The sequence below is a fragment of the Saccharomyces mikatae genome (genome assembly GCF_947241705.1).
Source record: "Saccharomyces mikatae IFO 1815 strain IFO1815 genome assembly, chromosome: 16".
NCBI classification, from domain to species: domain Eukaryota; kingdom Fungi; phylum Ascomycota; class Saccharomycetes; order Saccharomycetales; family Saccharomycetaceae; genus Saccharomyces; species Saccharomyces mikatae.
This window is the reverse complement of record NC_079271.1, coordinates 550,587-567,373: the sequence shown is the minus strand read 5'-3', so window position 1 is coordinate 567,373 and position 16,787 is coordinate 550,587. Positions and strand designations below refer to the sequence as shown.

The following is a 16,787-nucleotide window of genomic DNA, read 5'->3' as shown; positions in this document are numbered from 1 at the left end:
TTTATAATATTACTCACAATAATAGAACTATTCTTCATTTATGTAAAGGATAATAAGGGTAGTAAATGCCTGAATTTGCAAACAAAGTCATTGAATCTTAATCTGTGGAATCTAGGCCCAACTAAATAAATCCAGTTAATACACTATCCAGTATATGTAGGCCTAAATCTCATCGAATGCTACTGGCATTTAATATAAACTTAAACCACATCATAATTGAGATTGTTAGCTGACAATATTCTGGAATTTTTCAACAAACCTGTTCCAGCATGTTACGTCATCATACAAGTTGCATTCAGAAATATTATCGAGAATGATACGGTCTTCACTGACAATTAATTGTAAAACCGATGAGTCAGCTTCCTTAGCCTTAGAACTAACGTCTTTCATTTCAATGTCTACTTCACCTGCTGGTGCACCATTATACTCCGAATTAGTACGTTGTGGAACACTTTGGTTGTCCATCGTATTGTCGGTTTCTCCGTTCTCTTGATTCGAAACAGAAGCAGTAAATCTGAGGCCACTACCACCATTTGTCGTTGCAGACTGCTCTTTGATACCATCTCCATTTTCTTCTTCTATAACGGGTTCGGATAAAATTTCATGCAAATTAAATTGCTGGAGACCTTCCTCTTTCAGCATCATCGCCTCGGTTATACTGGGACGTTTGCTTTTATTCGTTGATGAACGCCTTCTTCTGGATGCCTCTACCACACTTCCGTGCCGATTAGTTTTTGAAATTGGCTCAGTATTAGATGCTGTTGAGGTTTTGTCTTTATTCAAATTGGAAAATGGAGCTGAATGATCCGCTTCAAATTCTGGCGAATTCAATTTCGAATTAGGAGTGGATACTAGCTTAAAGACATTTTGGAGGACTATTCTGGACCATTGAACCCATTTTAGTATTTCAGCAATCAAATCTAGATTATCATTGCTAATGTCAAATTTTTTAATATTGATTAACTTCGTTGTAAAATCGTTCATGAGATGTATTTTACTATTGTAGTTATTGTTCGAAAATAAATCAATGATGGGCGGGGAAGAAGGCGAATTTGATGAACTTGAAACTTTCTCTATAATTAACTCTGATGATATGAAATCTTCAGGAAACCAAATCAAATCCGTATAATTATTCTTTTGAGTGTTTGCTGAAATCTCCATAACTAAAGATATTCCGTTAGAGAAATTCTCAGCAGATTCATTTATCCAGGATTTAGTTTCTTGTGAATATATGTATTCATAAAATCTATACTGTGAATTGCTCTTGTTCTCATCTAAATAAACCTTAGCCAAAGGCACCTCCTTGCCGTTCTGATCCTGTGTTAAAATATAAATCCCAAACTTGTCATTTAAATTGGTCCTAACTGTAAAGTCCCATAAATTGTCTTGGAAATACTGCCTGATATAGTGTGATAGTTCCGTAAAATACTTGAACAAATCAAGCTTACCTTGGTTGTTGAGAGAATTGTTGCTTGAGTCTATGCTTTTGTCAGCAGAAGCATTATTATGTGAGGATGACTCAGACTCGATATGGGAGTATGCATCTAAAAGATATAAAAATTTCAAATTACTATGAAAAGCTTTCAAATCAGGGTAGTTTGTTAAGGAGTTTAAAAGAATGTTAAATTTTTCTTGTTTGCCATCTCTCTGGTTAAAATAGTCAAAATTATCAAAATTAGATGCTAGTACCAGTTTGACGTCTTGAATTCTATCTTGCTTCTTATTGTAGTCAACATCAATCACGATGATTTTCGATGCAGTAGATAGTCTTGAAAGTTCGTTACTCAGTTCCTCTGTGAAGGATTCGAGACCTAAAGTTTGACAAAGTCTTGTTATATTTTCCAAAGTTATGGAACCGGGTTTGTAATCCTTGAATATTTCAATCATGGAGTCTAAAGTCTCCACGTAAGAGTCTCCTTCCACCATCTATAAAAGAGTTCAATTGGGTTAATATTATCGTCTCCCTGCTTTTGTTAGGAGTTTCTTTCCTTTCTAACATCAAAAGTTCCTTAATAGGTAACATTAATTTTAAGTTTTAAAAAAATAACTACTTACAATTACTTTCTGACAGAAAAAATCGTTGCAAGATTTCGCAAAAGTTGTAATTGCGGTTTTTAAGCATTAAATGCCTGCTCGTGAATACAAGTTGAGGGCAATATACAAACGCGATTACCTACATCAATGTTCTGCACCTGCCTGGTTTCAGGATCTCCTCATTTCTTTGCTTGAGAAAAAAATTTTTTTCAACTTTCATTTTTTTCTCTAAAAATGTTACTGACAGGTAAAGAATACCTATGAGATCAACTGAATTGATGAATTATTCTGTTTTACGTTAGGTACAGTATTTAAGGTGAGAAGAGTAAGTATTGTTAGATAACAAATCAAATGGCACAAGAAATCACGCACCCAACTATTGTAGACGGCTGGTTCAGAGAAATATCTGATACCATGTGGCCAGGTCAAGCCATGACCTTAAAAGTGGAAAAAGTTTTGCACCACGAAAAATCAAAATATCAAGACGTTTTGATCTTCAAATCTACTACTTATGGTAACGTGTTAGTCTTAGATAATGTCATTCAAGCCACCGAACGCGATGAGTTTGCATACCAAGAAATGATTGCTCATCTTGCCTTAAACTCCCATCCAAATCCTAAAAAAGTCCTTGTTATCGGCGGGGGTGATGGAGGTGTCTTAAGAGAAGTTGTTAAGCACGAATCTGTGGAGGAAGCTTGGTTATGTGACATCGATGAGGCTGTTATCAGATTATCAAAGGAGTTTTTGCCAGAGATGGCTGCATCCTATTCCCACCCAAAGGTTAAGACGCACATTGGCGATGGTTTCCAATTCCTGAGAGATTATCAAAACACTTTTGATGTAATCATTACTGATTCTTCTGACCCAGAAGGTCCAGCTGAGACTTTGTTCCAGAAGGAATATTTCGAGCTGTTGAACAGTGCCTTGACAGAAAGGGGCGTAATCACAACTCAGGCTGAAAGTATGTGGATTCACCTGCCAATTATTAAGGACCTAAAAAAGGCTTGTTCCGAAGTTTTCCCCGTTGCAGAATATTCATTCGTTACCATCCCAACTTATCCAACTGGTACAATTGGTTTTATGGTTTGTTCCAAAGATAAAAACTGCAATGTGAAAAAGCCACTACGTGAAATCTCTGATGAAAAGGAGGAAGAAGTATACAGATATTATAACAAGAAAATTCATGAAGCTTCTTTCATCTTACCAACCTGGGCTGCTAAAGAATTGAATTAGGATAATAAATATGTTTATATATGCAGTATGTGTGTACGTATTTTTAGATAGCTAAGCGCTTTTATTGAACTTGTTTGGGAACAATCTTGGAAGTAAGTAAAACAGATACATAAAAAAAGTGAAAAAAAGGAAGCGAAACATAAATTAAGAACTATAAAAACATTTATCAGCAAACATTTGATGACTCGTGAACAACATCATGTCAAAGCTGGTCATATCAACGTCAATCTTTCAATCTCAAGTTGCAGATTTACTCCCATGCAACAATCACCAAAAATCACAACTAACATATTCTCTATTAAACGCTTACAATCTTCTTCAGTGTTTTGACAATGTACTATCGTTTCCATATGTTAAGAAGGCCGAGCTACTTGAGTTTCATTCGAGAGAATATATCGATTATTTGATCAATAGCAGATTCAATAAAATGTTGCCGCAAGATATAAACGATAACATAGTAGAGGCTAAATGGAGTGAGCTGATTGAAATGGCTGATAACTGGAACGAAAAAGTTAACCACGAACCATCACAAGATCTTCAAAGGTTCACTTCAAGAGAAGATCTCTATAATTATTATCAGAGTCATTTAGCGACGCTTGAAAATGGCAGCGACAGCGGTAGTGACGATGACGTGATAGTAGATGACGGAACAACAGATTCTTATATCCTAGACTCTAAAGCAAAACAGTATAACTTAGAAGGAGATTGCCCAATTTTCTCGTACCTTCCTATGTACTGTCAAGTGACTACGGGTGCGACTTTGAGGTTGCTGGAGCATCTTTCACCGGCAGACCGTCTTATAGGTATAAATTGGGATGGTGGAAGGCACCATGCTTTCAAACAAAGGGCAAGCGGATTTTGCTACATAAATGACGTGGTATTGTTAATTCAAAGATTGCGGAAAATAAAGCTGAATAAAATCACCTATCTTGACTTCGACTTACATCATGGTGACGGTGTGGAAAAGGCTTTTCAATACTCTAAACAAATACAAACAATTTCAGTACATATTTACGAGCCTGGGTTTTTCCCTGGAACAGGCTCCTTAGATGATTCACGAGGGGGTAAGAACGTGGTTAATATACCTTTAAAGCACGGTTGCGATGACAGTTATTTGAATTTGATCGCATCCAAAATTATCAACCCTCTAATAGATAAGCACGATCCTGAAGTTTTAATAATTGAATGTGGTGGTGATGGGCTTCTAGGTGATAGATTCAACGAATGGCAATTGACTGTAAGAGGACTTTCTGAAACCATCATAAATTTCATAAAGAGATATTCACAAGCGCACATATTCCTACTCGGAGGGGGTGGATATAACGACTTATTGATGAGTAGATTTTACACGTACTTGACCTGGTGTGTTGCGAAGCAATTTTCCGCAATACAATATCAAGACAATGATTTAAGCCAAGATGATCCCTTTAATATTCATGAAGATGATGATTCTGAACAACTTATAAAAGAGCATGAGTTCGTAGAAATGTACAACGAAGAGAACTACCAGTATTGGATATATGAGATGGAAGGTAGTTCTCGGATGAAGACATTAAGAAATGACAATAAGGTCGAAGATATAGTCGAACTCATGGAATTTTATGGACTGTAAAAGAGTTCAAGTTGATTATTTAACTATAACGTCGTCACCCAAACAACACAGTGTTTATGATCCATAATACTTTTACAAACTTCAAACTAACGATTGATAATTAAATAAAGAATGCCTTGCCGCGTCCAGGGTATATTATGTACAGGAATGGATATAATTCATTCTAGCTTTCGATATCGAAGCTACTTCCACATCCGCAACTACTTTTCAACCTGCCATTGACTATTTTGAACGAAGAACCAATCAATTCATTAGTATATGTCAAAGTAGTGTTATTCAAAATGTCTAACGATTTATTGTCTATGATAACGCGACCCTCGTCTTCGGGTAACACGTATATTATATCTGTAGGCTCATCATCACCATCGAGACTATCGGAAAACTCTTTATCTTTTGCATCAGTCTTCATATCAGACTTGGAAGCGGGTTCTAGGGTCAAGTTGTATTGAAAACCGTGACAACCGCCACTTTCCACGCTAATTCTTAAATTCTCATTATTATCGCGGTAAATTTCAGCTAGTCTGTTCGAAGCTCTTTCAGAAATAGACAAGTTCAATCCAGGTGTCTCATTTATTATTCTTTTCGGTGTAATTAAAGGCTCGTTAATGGCCAAATCGGAGTAAAAAGATCTCTGCAGTGGGAAACATCTGAGGGGAAAATGATGCAAAGTGGTGGGAGGAAGTCTAAAGCGTAGTCTGGTAAACAATAATTTAGTCTGCATACCTTTTAATGTTCAATCACATATACGAGATTTTCCAGAGACTTGATTTTGCAAAGTATCAACTAAGTGATACTGACAAATGGTTCTTATTCATTAGTAATATTAGTTGGAATCGCAAGAGCAAACCTGACAGCCGGGTAACCGTTCGAACTTAAAGCTATACATAAAGCAACCTTCGGAGCAGTTAATCAGAGTAAAATTATTACCGTTTTCCAAGTCGATTAGATCATTGTATATCTTAACCATCTGTGTGCAGCATGTGGCGGCAACCATTGCATTTGTAGTGCTTACACTCGGTATGATACTCTTGATTATACCCAGGATAAATTCTGTTGATAGCTTCTCCGTAGAGATGTTAAATCTTGCAGCTCTTTCGTAGCACTTCTCCAAAATAAATTCAACATTCGCCGTAGACTCAACATCTAGCTCGGGGTATTTTACCGTTGAGACGTACTCAACAATGTGCTCGATGCAGCGAGGGTTGTTGGCGATCGTGCACATTGGTACGGTATCCTGTTGTGAAGGCAAGGTATCGATGGAACATTCCCAACATGCAGTGATGCCCGGGATGATTGTCTTTACATGACCCTTGAGGCCCTCTGTTCCACCATCTATGAAGGGGATACAAATTTCATAATTGGATTCCAAGGTGAGCTTCACGAGAATTTCATTGATGTAACGACGTGGTTCAATGGCATCCAGTCCCGAGATGATAAATTGGAAGTCCTTATAAAAGCTCGGGGGTAGAGTGGTAAGGTCCTGCACATGAGGAACGACCTGCAGCTGAGGAAATCGTGAGTTTACATATTGGGCTGCTACCTGAGCTTTTGGCTTATCTATGTCTGCATCACGGAAAAGAAATTGTCTGTTTAAATTTGTCAATTCGATAGTATCCATATCAACAATATGAACCTGCTTGACAAAACTTAGCATCGCCAAATTTTTGAGGATTTCACAACCTAGACCACCCGCGCCTAACACTAATATCTTGCAGTCCATTTTGGTTATTTCCATTTACTAATATATATATATATATATATGTATGTGTGCAGTATTTTACCAACGTTTTTTTCTGGGACAAGAGCTTGAAAAATAGCCGAAAAGTCAACTATGTTTAATAATAATACAATAAAACTTAATTTACTTTCTTTTGTAGGATAGAATGATATTAGTGCAGTGAATATATACGTGAAAACTGAGAATATAATTTGATATATACAAATAAGATTTATAAGTATTACTTTTCTTTTCTATTTTTGTCTCGTACTTGTACTTTATTTTGTTTTGACTTCGTCTGCTCTTACCTGGTGTATTTTTTTCCTAACTTTCTCTTGTTCTTTTAAAACAACTTAAACTTTTATTGGACAAGAGTCTAATGCATATATGATCAGCTAAAGGGAATATGATAAAATGTGATATAACGGGAAATGAATGAAATGAATTTAAAAAGAATCATTTTGGAGAAACTAGACTAGTTTTGGCAGTGACTTCATTGTTCGAATTTATTATTTGATGAAGTGGAATGTTTTGATTTGGAATATGAGGAATGTGGTGGTGCGTAGGGGTAGTTGTAGATAACAGGTTATTCCTGGTATGAGATAATGGCTTGACGATATACGTTGGCCCCATTTGCTTGAGCTGCTGGTATTGATCCAATTGAAAGTCTTGCAGAGAGGGCAATAGGGGTGGTGGAAGATATTGGTTAGAGTTGTTGATACTGTTCAATCTATTGTTCTCGAATATAGAAGAGTTGGGGGAAGAGGAGAGTTTACTAGGAGATGATGTTGCAGTTGTTGTTGTTGTTGCCGTACTATTTGTGACCGATGTTTGGTTGCTGCTGTTAATTATGGATGAAATTAAGGGCAATTGTGGAGTAGAGTTAGCTCTTGGTTGAGCTTGCGCAATGTTGAGATAATGATGTCTCGTCGCAGAGTCATGCGGAGCGGAATAATGTGGGATAGAATGAAATTGAGATGACAGTTGCGGTAGATCTCTTACTGCTTTGTCGTGTGCCAAAGGCAACCCATTCAAAGGCCTAGAAACCATATAGTTGGGAGAGCTAACAGATGGAATAGGCAATCTTCTAAAATCATTGTTCAGCTGGAACTGGTAGCTGTTCGAGCTTGAGACGGAAGAAGATGGTGAGAGGGAATGTGCCCTTTTCATCAAAACAATATTATTGTTGAAAGGCTGTTGTAACTGTGGCTGTGGCTGTGTTTGTGCTTGTTGCGTTTGCTGCTGCTGCTGTTCTTCAACTTCCTTTAAAAGTAGTTGCTTCTTCTTCGACTTTCTTATTGGCTTGTATTTATACTCAGGATACTTCCTCTCGTGTTCTAGTTTTTCCTTCTTCGCCAGATCCTCCCAGTGGGCCTTTTCTTCTGGTTGTAAACCCTTCCATTTGGTTCCAATAATTTTGGAAATGTTGGAATTGTGGGGTATTTCCACGCCTTGAGCGGTCCATTCGTCTATCAAAATCCTATGGTAGTGCTGTCTGAACAGAATAAAAGCGTTCTTAGGTCTTGGAATCTTGGGAGTGGACGATTTAGGATTCATTGTAAATGTCTAAGTGCGTTCTATAGTATACTTTATGTGCTGAGCAACTCTATTCAACTCTATTGTTTGAAATATTAATGGTGATTTCTGAATAACAAGAGGAATAAAGAATAGGTTATAATAGTACCGAAAGTATATATATATATATATATATATAACTATCTTCGAGAACTGTTGAGGGATGTAAAAGAAAGAATAATAAACACTCGAAAACAATGCTATATTTAAGTAAAAATTCTAAAACTACTGTTAGCAAATAAGAGAGAACAGAAAAGGAAAATGCAAGAGCGAAAAAAAACAAACTTTGTTTAGGACCGTTACATTACGCAAAGAGAAAATGAATAAAATATAATAGCGAGAACGATAATAATAGTACAAACCTCCCTCAAAAGACACAAGGAACACCGGCAAAAACAATACAGCAAAGACAACAAAAGAGGCAACAACAATAGGCCCTTTTCTTCTTTGTCAGCAATCGCCAAGTTCTAGAACAAGGTTTCCAATCAAATTTCTAATTGTCTGTGTAGTAATTCCCGGTAGTTCCACGCGGCCGATACCTCGACTGACCAATAGTATCTAGGGGATTTGTCGGCCGAGCCGAAGATCGCCTATCTGTCCGACGTCGGCTTTGCAGCTGAGGCACTGCGGCAGTTCCTGGCGCAAGCAGGTTGAAAAAAAATGAAAAAAAAAAGTAAAAGACCACACAGTACGTCCGCACCCGGATTGCTTTAAACGGAAGTTAAGACACCGGCTCCGATAAACGCGCACGAAGGTTTTCCTGTCGGCACGTAATCGTTGGAGTCTATGACTTCATTCTTGTGTCACCGAGATTTTATTATCCCCTCCGATTAAGCAAACGCCGCACTCCTGAGTCCGCCAGACCGGCCGTGACAAAAGATTAATGTGTGTTCCTGTCTCTTTGGACGAACAAAGGAGAGAACGGGCGCCCGCGCCCGTTTGGCGGCTACATTGACTAGGTGCGTACATTAATGTGTATATAGATAGAAAAGGTGCACCTTTGTAGTCGTTACTCAGGAGCGAGGGTCTGTTAGTAGCTGGGCTCATGGTGTAAGTACGACTAGGTGCCAAAGAACGCTTATTGACCGAAGACAATTTCGGGTCTGTATCTCAGGTGTCAGTTTGGAGATACCATGATAGAGACGAACATTAACATTAGTATGAATGGGTATGCACGCCTTCATTAATGTATCGATAATTGTTTTTGTTATAATCTTGATTTAGTTTCTTGTACTTCTTCTCTCGGTAGCGATGATTAATGAGTTTGGGCTTATTTCACACTTTCCTCCTTCGTAGCGCACAACATGAAAACGAAAAAAAAAATTCAGTGGAAAGTAATCTGAACAGAAGCTTGATGAATAAGGATGATTCAATTTCAAAGACAAAAAGGAACAAGAAGAAGCCGCTGTCAATCCCGCCGCTAAAATATGACTTTGAATAACGTTGCAAGACCGGACCTCTGTGTTTCGTATGTTTCCCACACGATTTCTTTCATTTGGATGAATACAGTCAGCATTTACTAACAGTTCTATCCGTCCCTTTTTACCGCAGGTACAAGAAAATTGCACCACCAAAAGGGCTATATACTGCTACACCAAGCATATCTGGTGTGGTTAATCAATCGATGCCAATGGCCGCTATTTTCTTGAGAAACAAGTTCATCGCGTGGTTTTCCTTGATTCAAAGTGTACACTACTATCTTAACACCGACGAAGACATCGTTGCCGCCTACAAGGAAGACAAGACCCCATCCACTATGGACCAACCTCCCGTGATCAAGCTATTTATGAGTCTAATTGGGCTGTGTGTTTGTTACATGAACTTGGCTTTCCCTCAGCAAATAGCTCCACCATCGTCTAGCGCTTCAAAGGGCAAAACTGAAACTGTGGTTGAGACGACCACCGAAGTTGAGACCGAAACAACCAAACAGTAGACAACTTCTTTCCCCCCTGTTCTAGTATTCTCCGGTAATAAAATGGCAAACGCAAGATATCCTAAGTCGTCTATCATCTCTTTATTATATTTTTTATTAATTCTTCACAGAATGTGCATGCAATACATATATAACATAAATACGTAAGTACAGCGTGCGGCATGATCTACTCACCGATGTCCTCAAACCAATCCTGAGGTCTTTCATCGATAAATTGTTTCATGATTTTTTTACATCTTTCATCGTCAATAACAACAACTTCGTGACCCCTACTTTGTAAATATTTCTCTCCCTCACTTTTGAAATTGACGTTCTCACCGACGACACAGCGTGGAATACCATACATGATGATGGCACCTGTACACATGTCGCATGGAGACAAAGTGGTATACAAAGTGGTATCCTTGTACACTTTACCCTCTAGTCTCCCACAGTTTTCCAAAGTGGAAATCTCACCGTGCAATGTGGCAGATCCCTTTTGAAATCTCATGTTATGGCCACGACCCAGAATACTTCCGTCTTTATTATTGATAAGACATCCGCCAATAGGAACACCGCCTTCTTTGTAACCCAGAGCAGCTTCCTCATATGCAATGTCCATCCCCTTTTGATCCCACTTAGTCGTCATTTTCCCCTTTCACTATTGCCTATGTATCTCTTACTCCTCTATGCTACATCTCATCAAAGAAGTACACAATGGCTTGTAGATCTAATTTTCAAATTGGAACAGAACTTTTTCATTTCAGAAGAAAAAAAAGAAAAGCTCAGGGTCTCCGGGTATTAGCACCACCCCTGTCAGGAATGATCGGTAATAATGGAAGAGAAGACGTTGCATCGGCAATATAATGACAATCAAAAACGTTGTTTCTTTATGTTACTACTTGGTTACATATCTTGCCTACCCACCATAAATTGCTACTTGCACATTTTTTATTATGTTGCAGAGTAAGTTCATATATCCATTCATAGTCAAGTGGCGCGTACCATGTATAGAAAAGTCTCCCCTACAAATCACTTTTATAGCTGAGTACGCCACAATAAACGATCGGAATGGCAACAAGAAACTTCCCATAAAGGATGAGCAATGGCCTAAACTAAAAGAACCAACTCCTTACGATATATTCGGCATTTCAAAAGTTGGATCTGGAAGTTCCAAGTTGGATAGGAAATCATTAAAGAAAAAATATCACCGCTATGTCAAAATGTACCATCCTGATCATTCTGATAACATCCTGATATTCAGCTCAGATAAAGTTAACGATAGTAGTAGTAGTAAATCACCATTGCTGCTAACGTCAAGCGAGAAACTATATAGATTTAAAGTCATTTCTCAAGCATATGATATTCTTTGTGACCCAAAGAAAAAAATCATATACGATACCACAAAACAAGGTTGGACCACACCATATTCACCATCTTCCAACATAAATACTGAAAACTATCAATATGCAGGCTCGTATGGCTACCACTCCAATGCGCAGTATGAATATTGGAATGCTGGGACTTGGGAGGATGCAAATAGTATGAAAAATGAAAAAATCAAAGAAAACCTCAATCCGTGGACTATTATTGGCATAGTTGGTGGCCTCGCCATATGCATCGAAGGTGCTGCACTATTAACGAAAATCCAGGAATCCTTAAGCAAGGCCGAATTTACCCATGAGGAAAGTGAATTACATTTGATTCAGTCATACACAAATTATGGTCTAGATACTGATAAATTTTCACGGTTGAGACGGTTTTTGTGGTTCAGGACCTGGGGTCTTTACAAATCAAAAGAGGATTTAGATAGAGAAGCCAAGAATAATGAAGAAATGATACGAAAATTGCAAACAACTAAGTAAAATCACGCATTACGCTGCCTGCGAAACGGGATCACCGTACTATATATTCTTTCAGTGACACATCTATACACTCTTTCCCCCACTTATTATATATTCATAATAAACATGTTAAGCCTCCATTATCGTTTTACCTTTTTACCTTTTTTGTCTTTTTTTTTCAATGCTGTTTTCCAGATTAACTTTTTCTTCGAAGCTTCCTGTTTGCATTTCCACTTCCTTTTCATCGTAAATTTTATAAATATCTGTACAGTTTTGAAAGCTCGAAGAGAAGATAAAGTTCATCTATTTCACAAGTGAAACGTCAACCTACCTTCACTAACAATTAAAACCGGCACCTATATAAATTTGGTATAAGATATGGATTTCACCAAACCAGAAACTGTTTTAAACTTACAAAATATTAGAGATGAATTAGTGAGAATGGAAGATTCGATTATCTTCAAGTTTATTGAGAGATCACATTTTGCAACATGTCCTTCAGTGTATAAGGAAAACCATCCAGGTTTGGAAATACCAGATTTCAAAGGTTCATTTTTAGATTGGGCCCTTTCGAATCTCGAAATTGCGCATTCTCGAATAAGAAGATTTGAATCTCCTGATGAGACTCCCTTCTTCCCTGACAAGATTCAAAAATCATTCTTACCGAGCATCAACTACCCACAAATTTTGGCGCCCTATGCTCCAGAGGTCAATTATAACGATAAGATTAAAAGAGTTTACATTGAAAAAATCATACCATTAATCTCGAAAAATGATGGTGATGACAAGAACAACTTTGGTTCTGTTGCCACGAGGGATATAGAGTGTTTGCAAAGCTTGAGTAGAAGGATTCATTTTGGTAAATTTGTTGCTGAAGCCAAGTTCCAATCAGATATTCCGTTATACACGAAACTGATCAATGATAAGGATGTCGAGGGAATAATGGAGAATATCACCAATTCTGCCGTTGAAGAAAAAATTTTAGAAAGATTAACTAAGAAAGCTGAAGTCTACGGTGTGGATCCCACTAAAAAGTCAGGTGAAAGAAGAATTACTCCTGAATACTTGGTAAAAATTTACAAGGAAATCGTTATTCCTATTACAAAAGAAGTTGAAGTGGAATATCTGCTGAGAAGATTGGAAGAGTAAAAGTGAAGACCGTTGTGATAGGAATTACCAATGCAAAATTACTACTACGTAGTATATAGGTGAGCTAGCAGCGATTAAGGGTGAGAAGATAAAATATCAAATCACAAATTAGATAATACTTTTTTCTTAAATACTAGTTCATATATATTGCGGTGTTTTCAGCCTAATAATCTCATTGCCAATTCAAATGTGGCAAAAGTGGCTCCATTAGCTGGTGCTGCTCTTAGCATGGTAGGTCCGAATCCTTTGAAAAAGGCTGCAATGCCTCCCCTGGAGTATAAATTCTTCGCAACACTGGGAATAGAGTTACCAAACTTGGGCTTTTGTAAATTATCCGTCTGCATGACGGACTTAATAACATCTAACGGATATACCATCAACCACAAGGCAGTACCGGATAATGCTCCAAAAATACACAGTTTCCACGCAGGAATGTCCTTTCTTTCCAGTCCATGTTTGCTGTTTATTTGGTTCGCAATCAGTGCTTCATATACTAAAAAATACGTACCGCATCCATGACCTTCTCTCAATATTGTGGGTGTCAAACCACGTAGCAATCCTTTGTTATTTCTCAGTTTCTTGATGCAATCTAAAGGTCCCTTGAATTCTGCGTCGGCACCTGAACCAGTTTGCGTTTGCAAGCGAATTCTAATATGCTCAATTGGAGACGCCAAGAATGAGTTCACTATACCGCCTGTGACACCACATGCATAATATTGTGGTAGTGACAAAGTTGAAGATTCATTAGTGTTACGCTGATGAAAGAATCTCTTCATAGCTTCATTAACACCAAATTGTAGTGAAACACATGCACCAACACCGATTAACGGGATGAGAGTTCCTTTGTAAAACCCACGAGGGCCCTCATTAGCAAGCAGCTTTTTGACTACTTCCATGGCAGTGGTTGGAGTGCTCGATGTCTGAAGTCGAACTTTTGTCGTGTCAAAAGGTTGACCAACTAGCACTTGTGCAATACCACCTGCTGTACCTGCAAGCAAATCCTTCACGACACGAGCATTATCATGCTGTGGATGTTGCTCCAAATCATCGATTAGTTGGGGAGTTGGGAATTCTTCAGACATACTTGTTTTTTAGAGAGTTTAGTAGACGAGAAAATTTTAAGAAGTTAACAGCTTTGCAATATGAATGGTAATCGTTAGAAGCTGATGGCACTGATCGATGCCCTAGTATGGCTACACCATCGCTCATTGTGTATGCTCAATTTTTCTCAGGCCGCGGTTTATCTTCTGCGTATCAGTACTGGCAAAAAAAGTCAAGCTGCTGTAACAGCACTATCGCTTATCTGTAGAAGAATCTGTATATATAACATTTGTCTATTCTATTCTATCAAGTCCTTTTGACCATAGTTGACTGCTACAACACAAATGGTCAGTTCTATTATCGTTACATCTTTAATTGTAGATGGTATCTTGAGATCTAATTCACGCATCTCCATCGGAAGTATTATTTCATCCTTATAAACCCCAATAGGTTTCTTTTGAATTAATTCAAGGCACTTCTTTCCTAAATCCCTCAAAATGCTGGTGTACTCTGCCGTAAGTTTTTCGGGTATATGTACCAGTATATAAAATAACCAACCTTGTAGGCTGCGATAGTGTTTCCCTTTCTTGTAGATTTCTTTTATCCATGTATTGGACATATATTTAACTAGGACCCATAACTGCTTAAATTTAATTTTGTCACAAAACGTAGCATGTCGTGGCTCATTGTTTATAATGTATTTGAACCATTGGTTGTACCCACTCAGTTCATGTTTATCTCCTTCAGTGATAATATTCTTTATATCCTCAACACTATTAAAACTAGTTTTCGCCAACTTCATTAAAATATCCTGTACCCATTCTTCATCAATCTCAAATTCATTATCCTGCTGTTCCAATTCCGCAGGAAAGAAGTTTTGATTGAGGATATTCATAATTTTTTCAACTGTAGTACTTTTGCTAGGTATATCTTTCAAATAATTCTTCAGGTAAACCAATAATAGATCCAGTGTTTTGTCGTCATAACCGGTAAATTCGTAGGCGCTCGTCAGTACCGTTGCTTTTACAGTGTTAAACCATTCTATCCATATGTTTACATTATTTTGAAGTTTAACCAAGGGCGGCGGGATAGCATTTCTTTTGGTGGTATGTTCATCCTCATCATCATACATGCTGGATTTGTGGCGCATCCTTTTCTGTACATCCATTTGATTCTTGACTGATATGGCATTAGTTCTTAGTGCCTCTTGCCTAACACTGCTCAGGTATTTAATGACATCGGGATTTACTGAAGAATCAGACAAAGCAAATGCACGGGACTGACCAAAAACAGAATCAGGAGCCTGGCTTTCTCGTCTTTTCATTGTTTATTGTCCTACCGCTAAACCTGTCTTGATGAGCTCTACGTTATATTATTGCATTTTATCCAAAGTTGTTGACTTATGAACCCGATCAGAGAATAACTAATGTATAATGCACCCATACAGTACATAGACGGTGGTCTATTCAAAACGCTAGGAGTGTTTTCCCAAATCTCAAAGTAACATAACATTATCGTTTATTTAAATTGAGAATGTTTTTATGAATGCCGAGTCTATACGTTTTTAATCTATTTTCTATGTACTTTAGCGACGCATGGACACGCCATTTAATTGCTTGAATAACGATAATGTCAATTATTCATTTATGGTTTCGTTACTTTCTTTTTAGCCTTCAGCCTTGGAACAACCGGCTTCCTCTTCAATTTTGCAATCACATGCTCATCGAATTGAGAATCACATGCGGGACATTTATTTCCCGGCGGTATGACTGATAGAACACATAAACATACTGAACAAATGAATCCAATGGCAACAACTCTTCCCGTTAAATAGCACGATGTTCTGAAGTCGACAGATCCATGATTGGGTTTGACAATTATAGGTCTTAATGACGGATCGATGAACATCGCGGTTGCTAAATATTGGATTAAGCCTTCCGTAGAATCCACATGTAAATAAACACCATTTGTCGCATCCGTTGTTTGTTGTAAAAATGTACTTTCCTTAGAACCACCAATTTTTACGACATCGATGGGACATTTCATTTTTGTCGCAGAAAATATACAATTCATTATAGGGATGTATTGAAAAATTTCGTCCTTACTACTGCCACTCCCACATGTAAGAACCAGTAGCCTTGACTTTAAAGAAGTAGTCACTGATTCTTTTGAAATTCTGTTCACATAAGTCAGCCCAGCTGACATAGCACCCGCTAGCGTGCTTCGTTGGCTATTTTGCTCAATCTGCTTTTTCTCTAATTCAAACAGCTTAAATATTTCTTCGACCAGCGTTTCATCAACGTTCCTAAACCGTCTATACATATCAGAGTTGATAATTTTAAGATCACTGCGGTTTTTGTGTTCAAATTCAGATGCCTTTATAGCAGTTGTGCTCTCTGGATATAAATATTTGATACCTTGAGAGTATGCAGCAATCACTGCTACCTTGTTAGCACTATTGAACGCTAAATGTGCATTTAGAAATACAATCAATGCCTCCAACACTTTTATTATACTCCCTTTCTCATTTCCTTCTTCATCAAACGTTGTCCATAACTTTGGTGCAATCTCTATAATGACGGTGAGTAACGATGGTGATTCTTCAGTGACTTGCTTTCTCGATCTAGCATGCTTGAATGTTGGATCAGATATAGCTTCCATTATTGGTTG

At 37.8% G+C, this 16,787-nt stretch overlaps 13 protein-coding genes across 13 annotated transcripts; 5 read left to right on the top strand and 8 right to left on the bottom strand.

Moving 5' to 3' along the window:
• Nucleotides 1–225: 225 nt before the first annotated feature.
• Nucleotides 226–1,926, bottom strand: MED1 (Med1p; the record flags this gene model as incomplete). The annotated part of the gene is made up of 1 exon (XM_056226321.1): nt 226–1,926. One exon carries the CDS (start codon nt 1,924–1,926, stop codon nt 226–228), a length of 1,701 nt encoding a protein of 566 aa, XP_056080051.1.
• Nucleotides 1,927–2,385: 459 nt separating this feature from the next.
• Nucleotides 2,386–3,267, top strand: SPE3 (spermidine synthase; the record flags this gene model as incomplete). Its single annotated transcript, XM_056226320.1, has 1 exon — nt 2,386–3,267. One exon carries the CDS (start codon nt 2,386–2,388, stop codon nt 3,265–3,267), a length of 882 nt encoding a protein of 293 aa, XP_056080050.1.
• A 199-nt stretch (nt 3,268–3,466) lies between these two features.
• Nucleotides 3,467–4,879, top strand: HOS1 (histone deacetylase; the record flags this gene model as incomplete). The annotated part of the gene is made up of 1 exon (XM_056226318.1): nt 3,467–4,879. The coding sequence occupies one exon, from the start codon at nt 3,467–3,469 to the stop codon at nt 4,877–4,879; it is 1,413 nt and encodes a 470-aa protein (XP_056080049.1).
• A 163-nt stretch (nt 4,880–5,042) lies between these two features.
• On the bottom strand, nt 5,043–5,600 carry ISA2 (Isa2p; the record flags this gene model as incomplete). The annotated part of the gene is made up of 1 exon (XM_056226317.1): nt 5,043–5,600. The coding sequence occupies one exon, from the start codon at nt 5,598–5,600 to the stop codon at nt 5,043–5,045; it is 558 nt and encodes a 185-aa protein (XP_056080048.1).
• A 102-nt stretch (nt 5,601–5,702) lies between these two features.
• UBA3 (NEDD8-activating protein UBA3) lies at nt 5,703–6,599 on the bottom strand (the record flags this gene model as incomplete). Its single annotated transcript, XM_056226316.1, has 1 exon — nt 5,703–6,599. One exon carries the CDS (start codon nt 6,597–6,599, stop codon nt 5,703–5,705), a length of 897 nt encoding a protein of 298 aa, XP_056080047.1.
• A 453-nt stretch (nt 6,600–7,052) lies between these two features.
• Nucleotides 7,053–8,153, bottom strand: ROX1 (Rox1p; the record flags this gene model as incomplete). The annotated part of the gene is made up of 1 exon (XM_056226315.1): nt 7,053–8,153. The coding sequence occupies one exon, from the start codon at nt 8,151–8,153 to the stop codon at nt 7,053–7,055; it is 1,101 nt and encodes a 366-aa protein (XP_056080046.1).
• Nucleotides 8,154–9,598: 1,445 nt separating this feature from the next.
• On the top strand, nt 9,599–10,104 carry SMKI16G2250 (uncharacterized protein; the record flags this gene model as incomplete). The annotated part of the gene is made up of 2 exons (XM_056226314.1): nt 9,599–9,639; nt 9,723–10,104. The coding sequence occupies 2 exons, from the start codon at nt 9,599–9,601 to the stop codon at nt 10,102–10,104; spliced, it is 423 nt and encodes a 140-aa protein (XP_056080045.1).
• Nucleotides 10,105–10,270: 166 nt separating this feature from the next.
• FCY1 (cytosine deaminase) lies at nt 10,271–10,732 on the bottom strand (the record flags this gene model as incomplete). The annotated part of the gene is made up of 1 exon (XM_056226313.1): nt 10,271–10,732. One exon carries the CDS (start codon nt 10,730–10,732, stop codon nt 10,271–10,273), a length of 462 nt encoding a protein of 153 aa, XP_056080044.1.
• Nucleotides 10,733–11,039: 307 nt separating this feature from the next.
• Nucleotides 11,040–11,948, top strand: JID1 (Jid1p; the record flags this gene model as incomplete). The annotated part of the gene is made up of 1 exon (XM_056226312.1): nt 11,040–11,948. One exon carries the CDS (start codon nt 11,040–11,042, stop codon nt 11,946–11,948), a length of 909 nt encoding a protein of 302 aa, XP_056080043.1.
• A 357-nt stretch (nt 11,949–12,305) lies between these two features.
• On the top strand, nt 12,306–13,076 carry ARO7 (chorismate mutase ARO7; the record flags this gene model as incomplete). The annotated part of the gene is made up of 1 exon (XM_056226311.1): nt 12,306–13,076. The coding sequence occupies one exon, from the start codon at nt 12,306–12,308 to the stop codon at nt 13,074–13,076; it is 771 nt and encodes a 256-aa protein (XP_056080042.1).
• A 158-nt stretch (nt 13,077–13,234) lies between these two features.
• Nucleotides 13,235–14,158, bottom strand: YMC1 (organic acid transporter; the record flags this gene model as incomplete). Its single annotated transcript, XM_056226310.1, has 1 exon — nt 13,235–14,158. One exon carries the CDS (start codon nt 14,156–14,158, stop codon nt 13,235–13,237), a length of 924 nt encoding a protein of 307 aa, XP_056080041.1.
• A 257-nt stretch (nt 14,159–14,415) lies between these two features.
• On the bottom strand, nt 14,416–15,441 carry BRR1 (Brr1p; the record flags this gene model as incomplete). Its single annotated transcript, XM_056226309.1, has 1 exon — nt 14,416–15,441. The coding sequence occupies one exon, from the start codon at nt 15,439–15,441 to the stop codon at nt 14,416–14,418; it is 1,026 nt and encodes a 341-aa protein (XP_056080040.1).
• A 320-nt stretch (nt 15,442–15,761) lies between these two features.
• Nucleotides 15,762–16,778, bottom strand: TFB4 (TFIIH/NER complex subunit TFB4; the record flags this gene model as incomplete). The annotated part of the gene is made up of 1 exon (XM_056226307.1): nt 15,762–16,778. One exon carries the CDS (start codon nt 16,776–16,778, stop codon nt 15,762–15,764), a length of 1,017 nt encoding a protein of 338 aa, XP_056080039.1.
• Nucleotides 16,779–16,787: the final 9 nt, after the last annotated feature.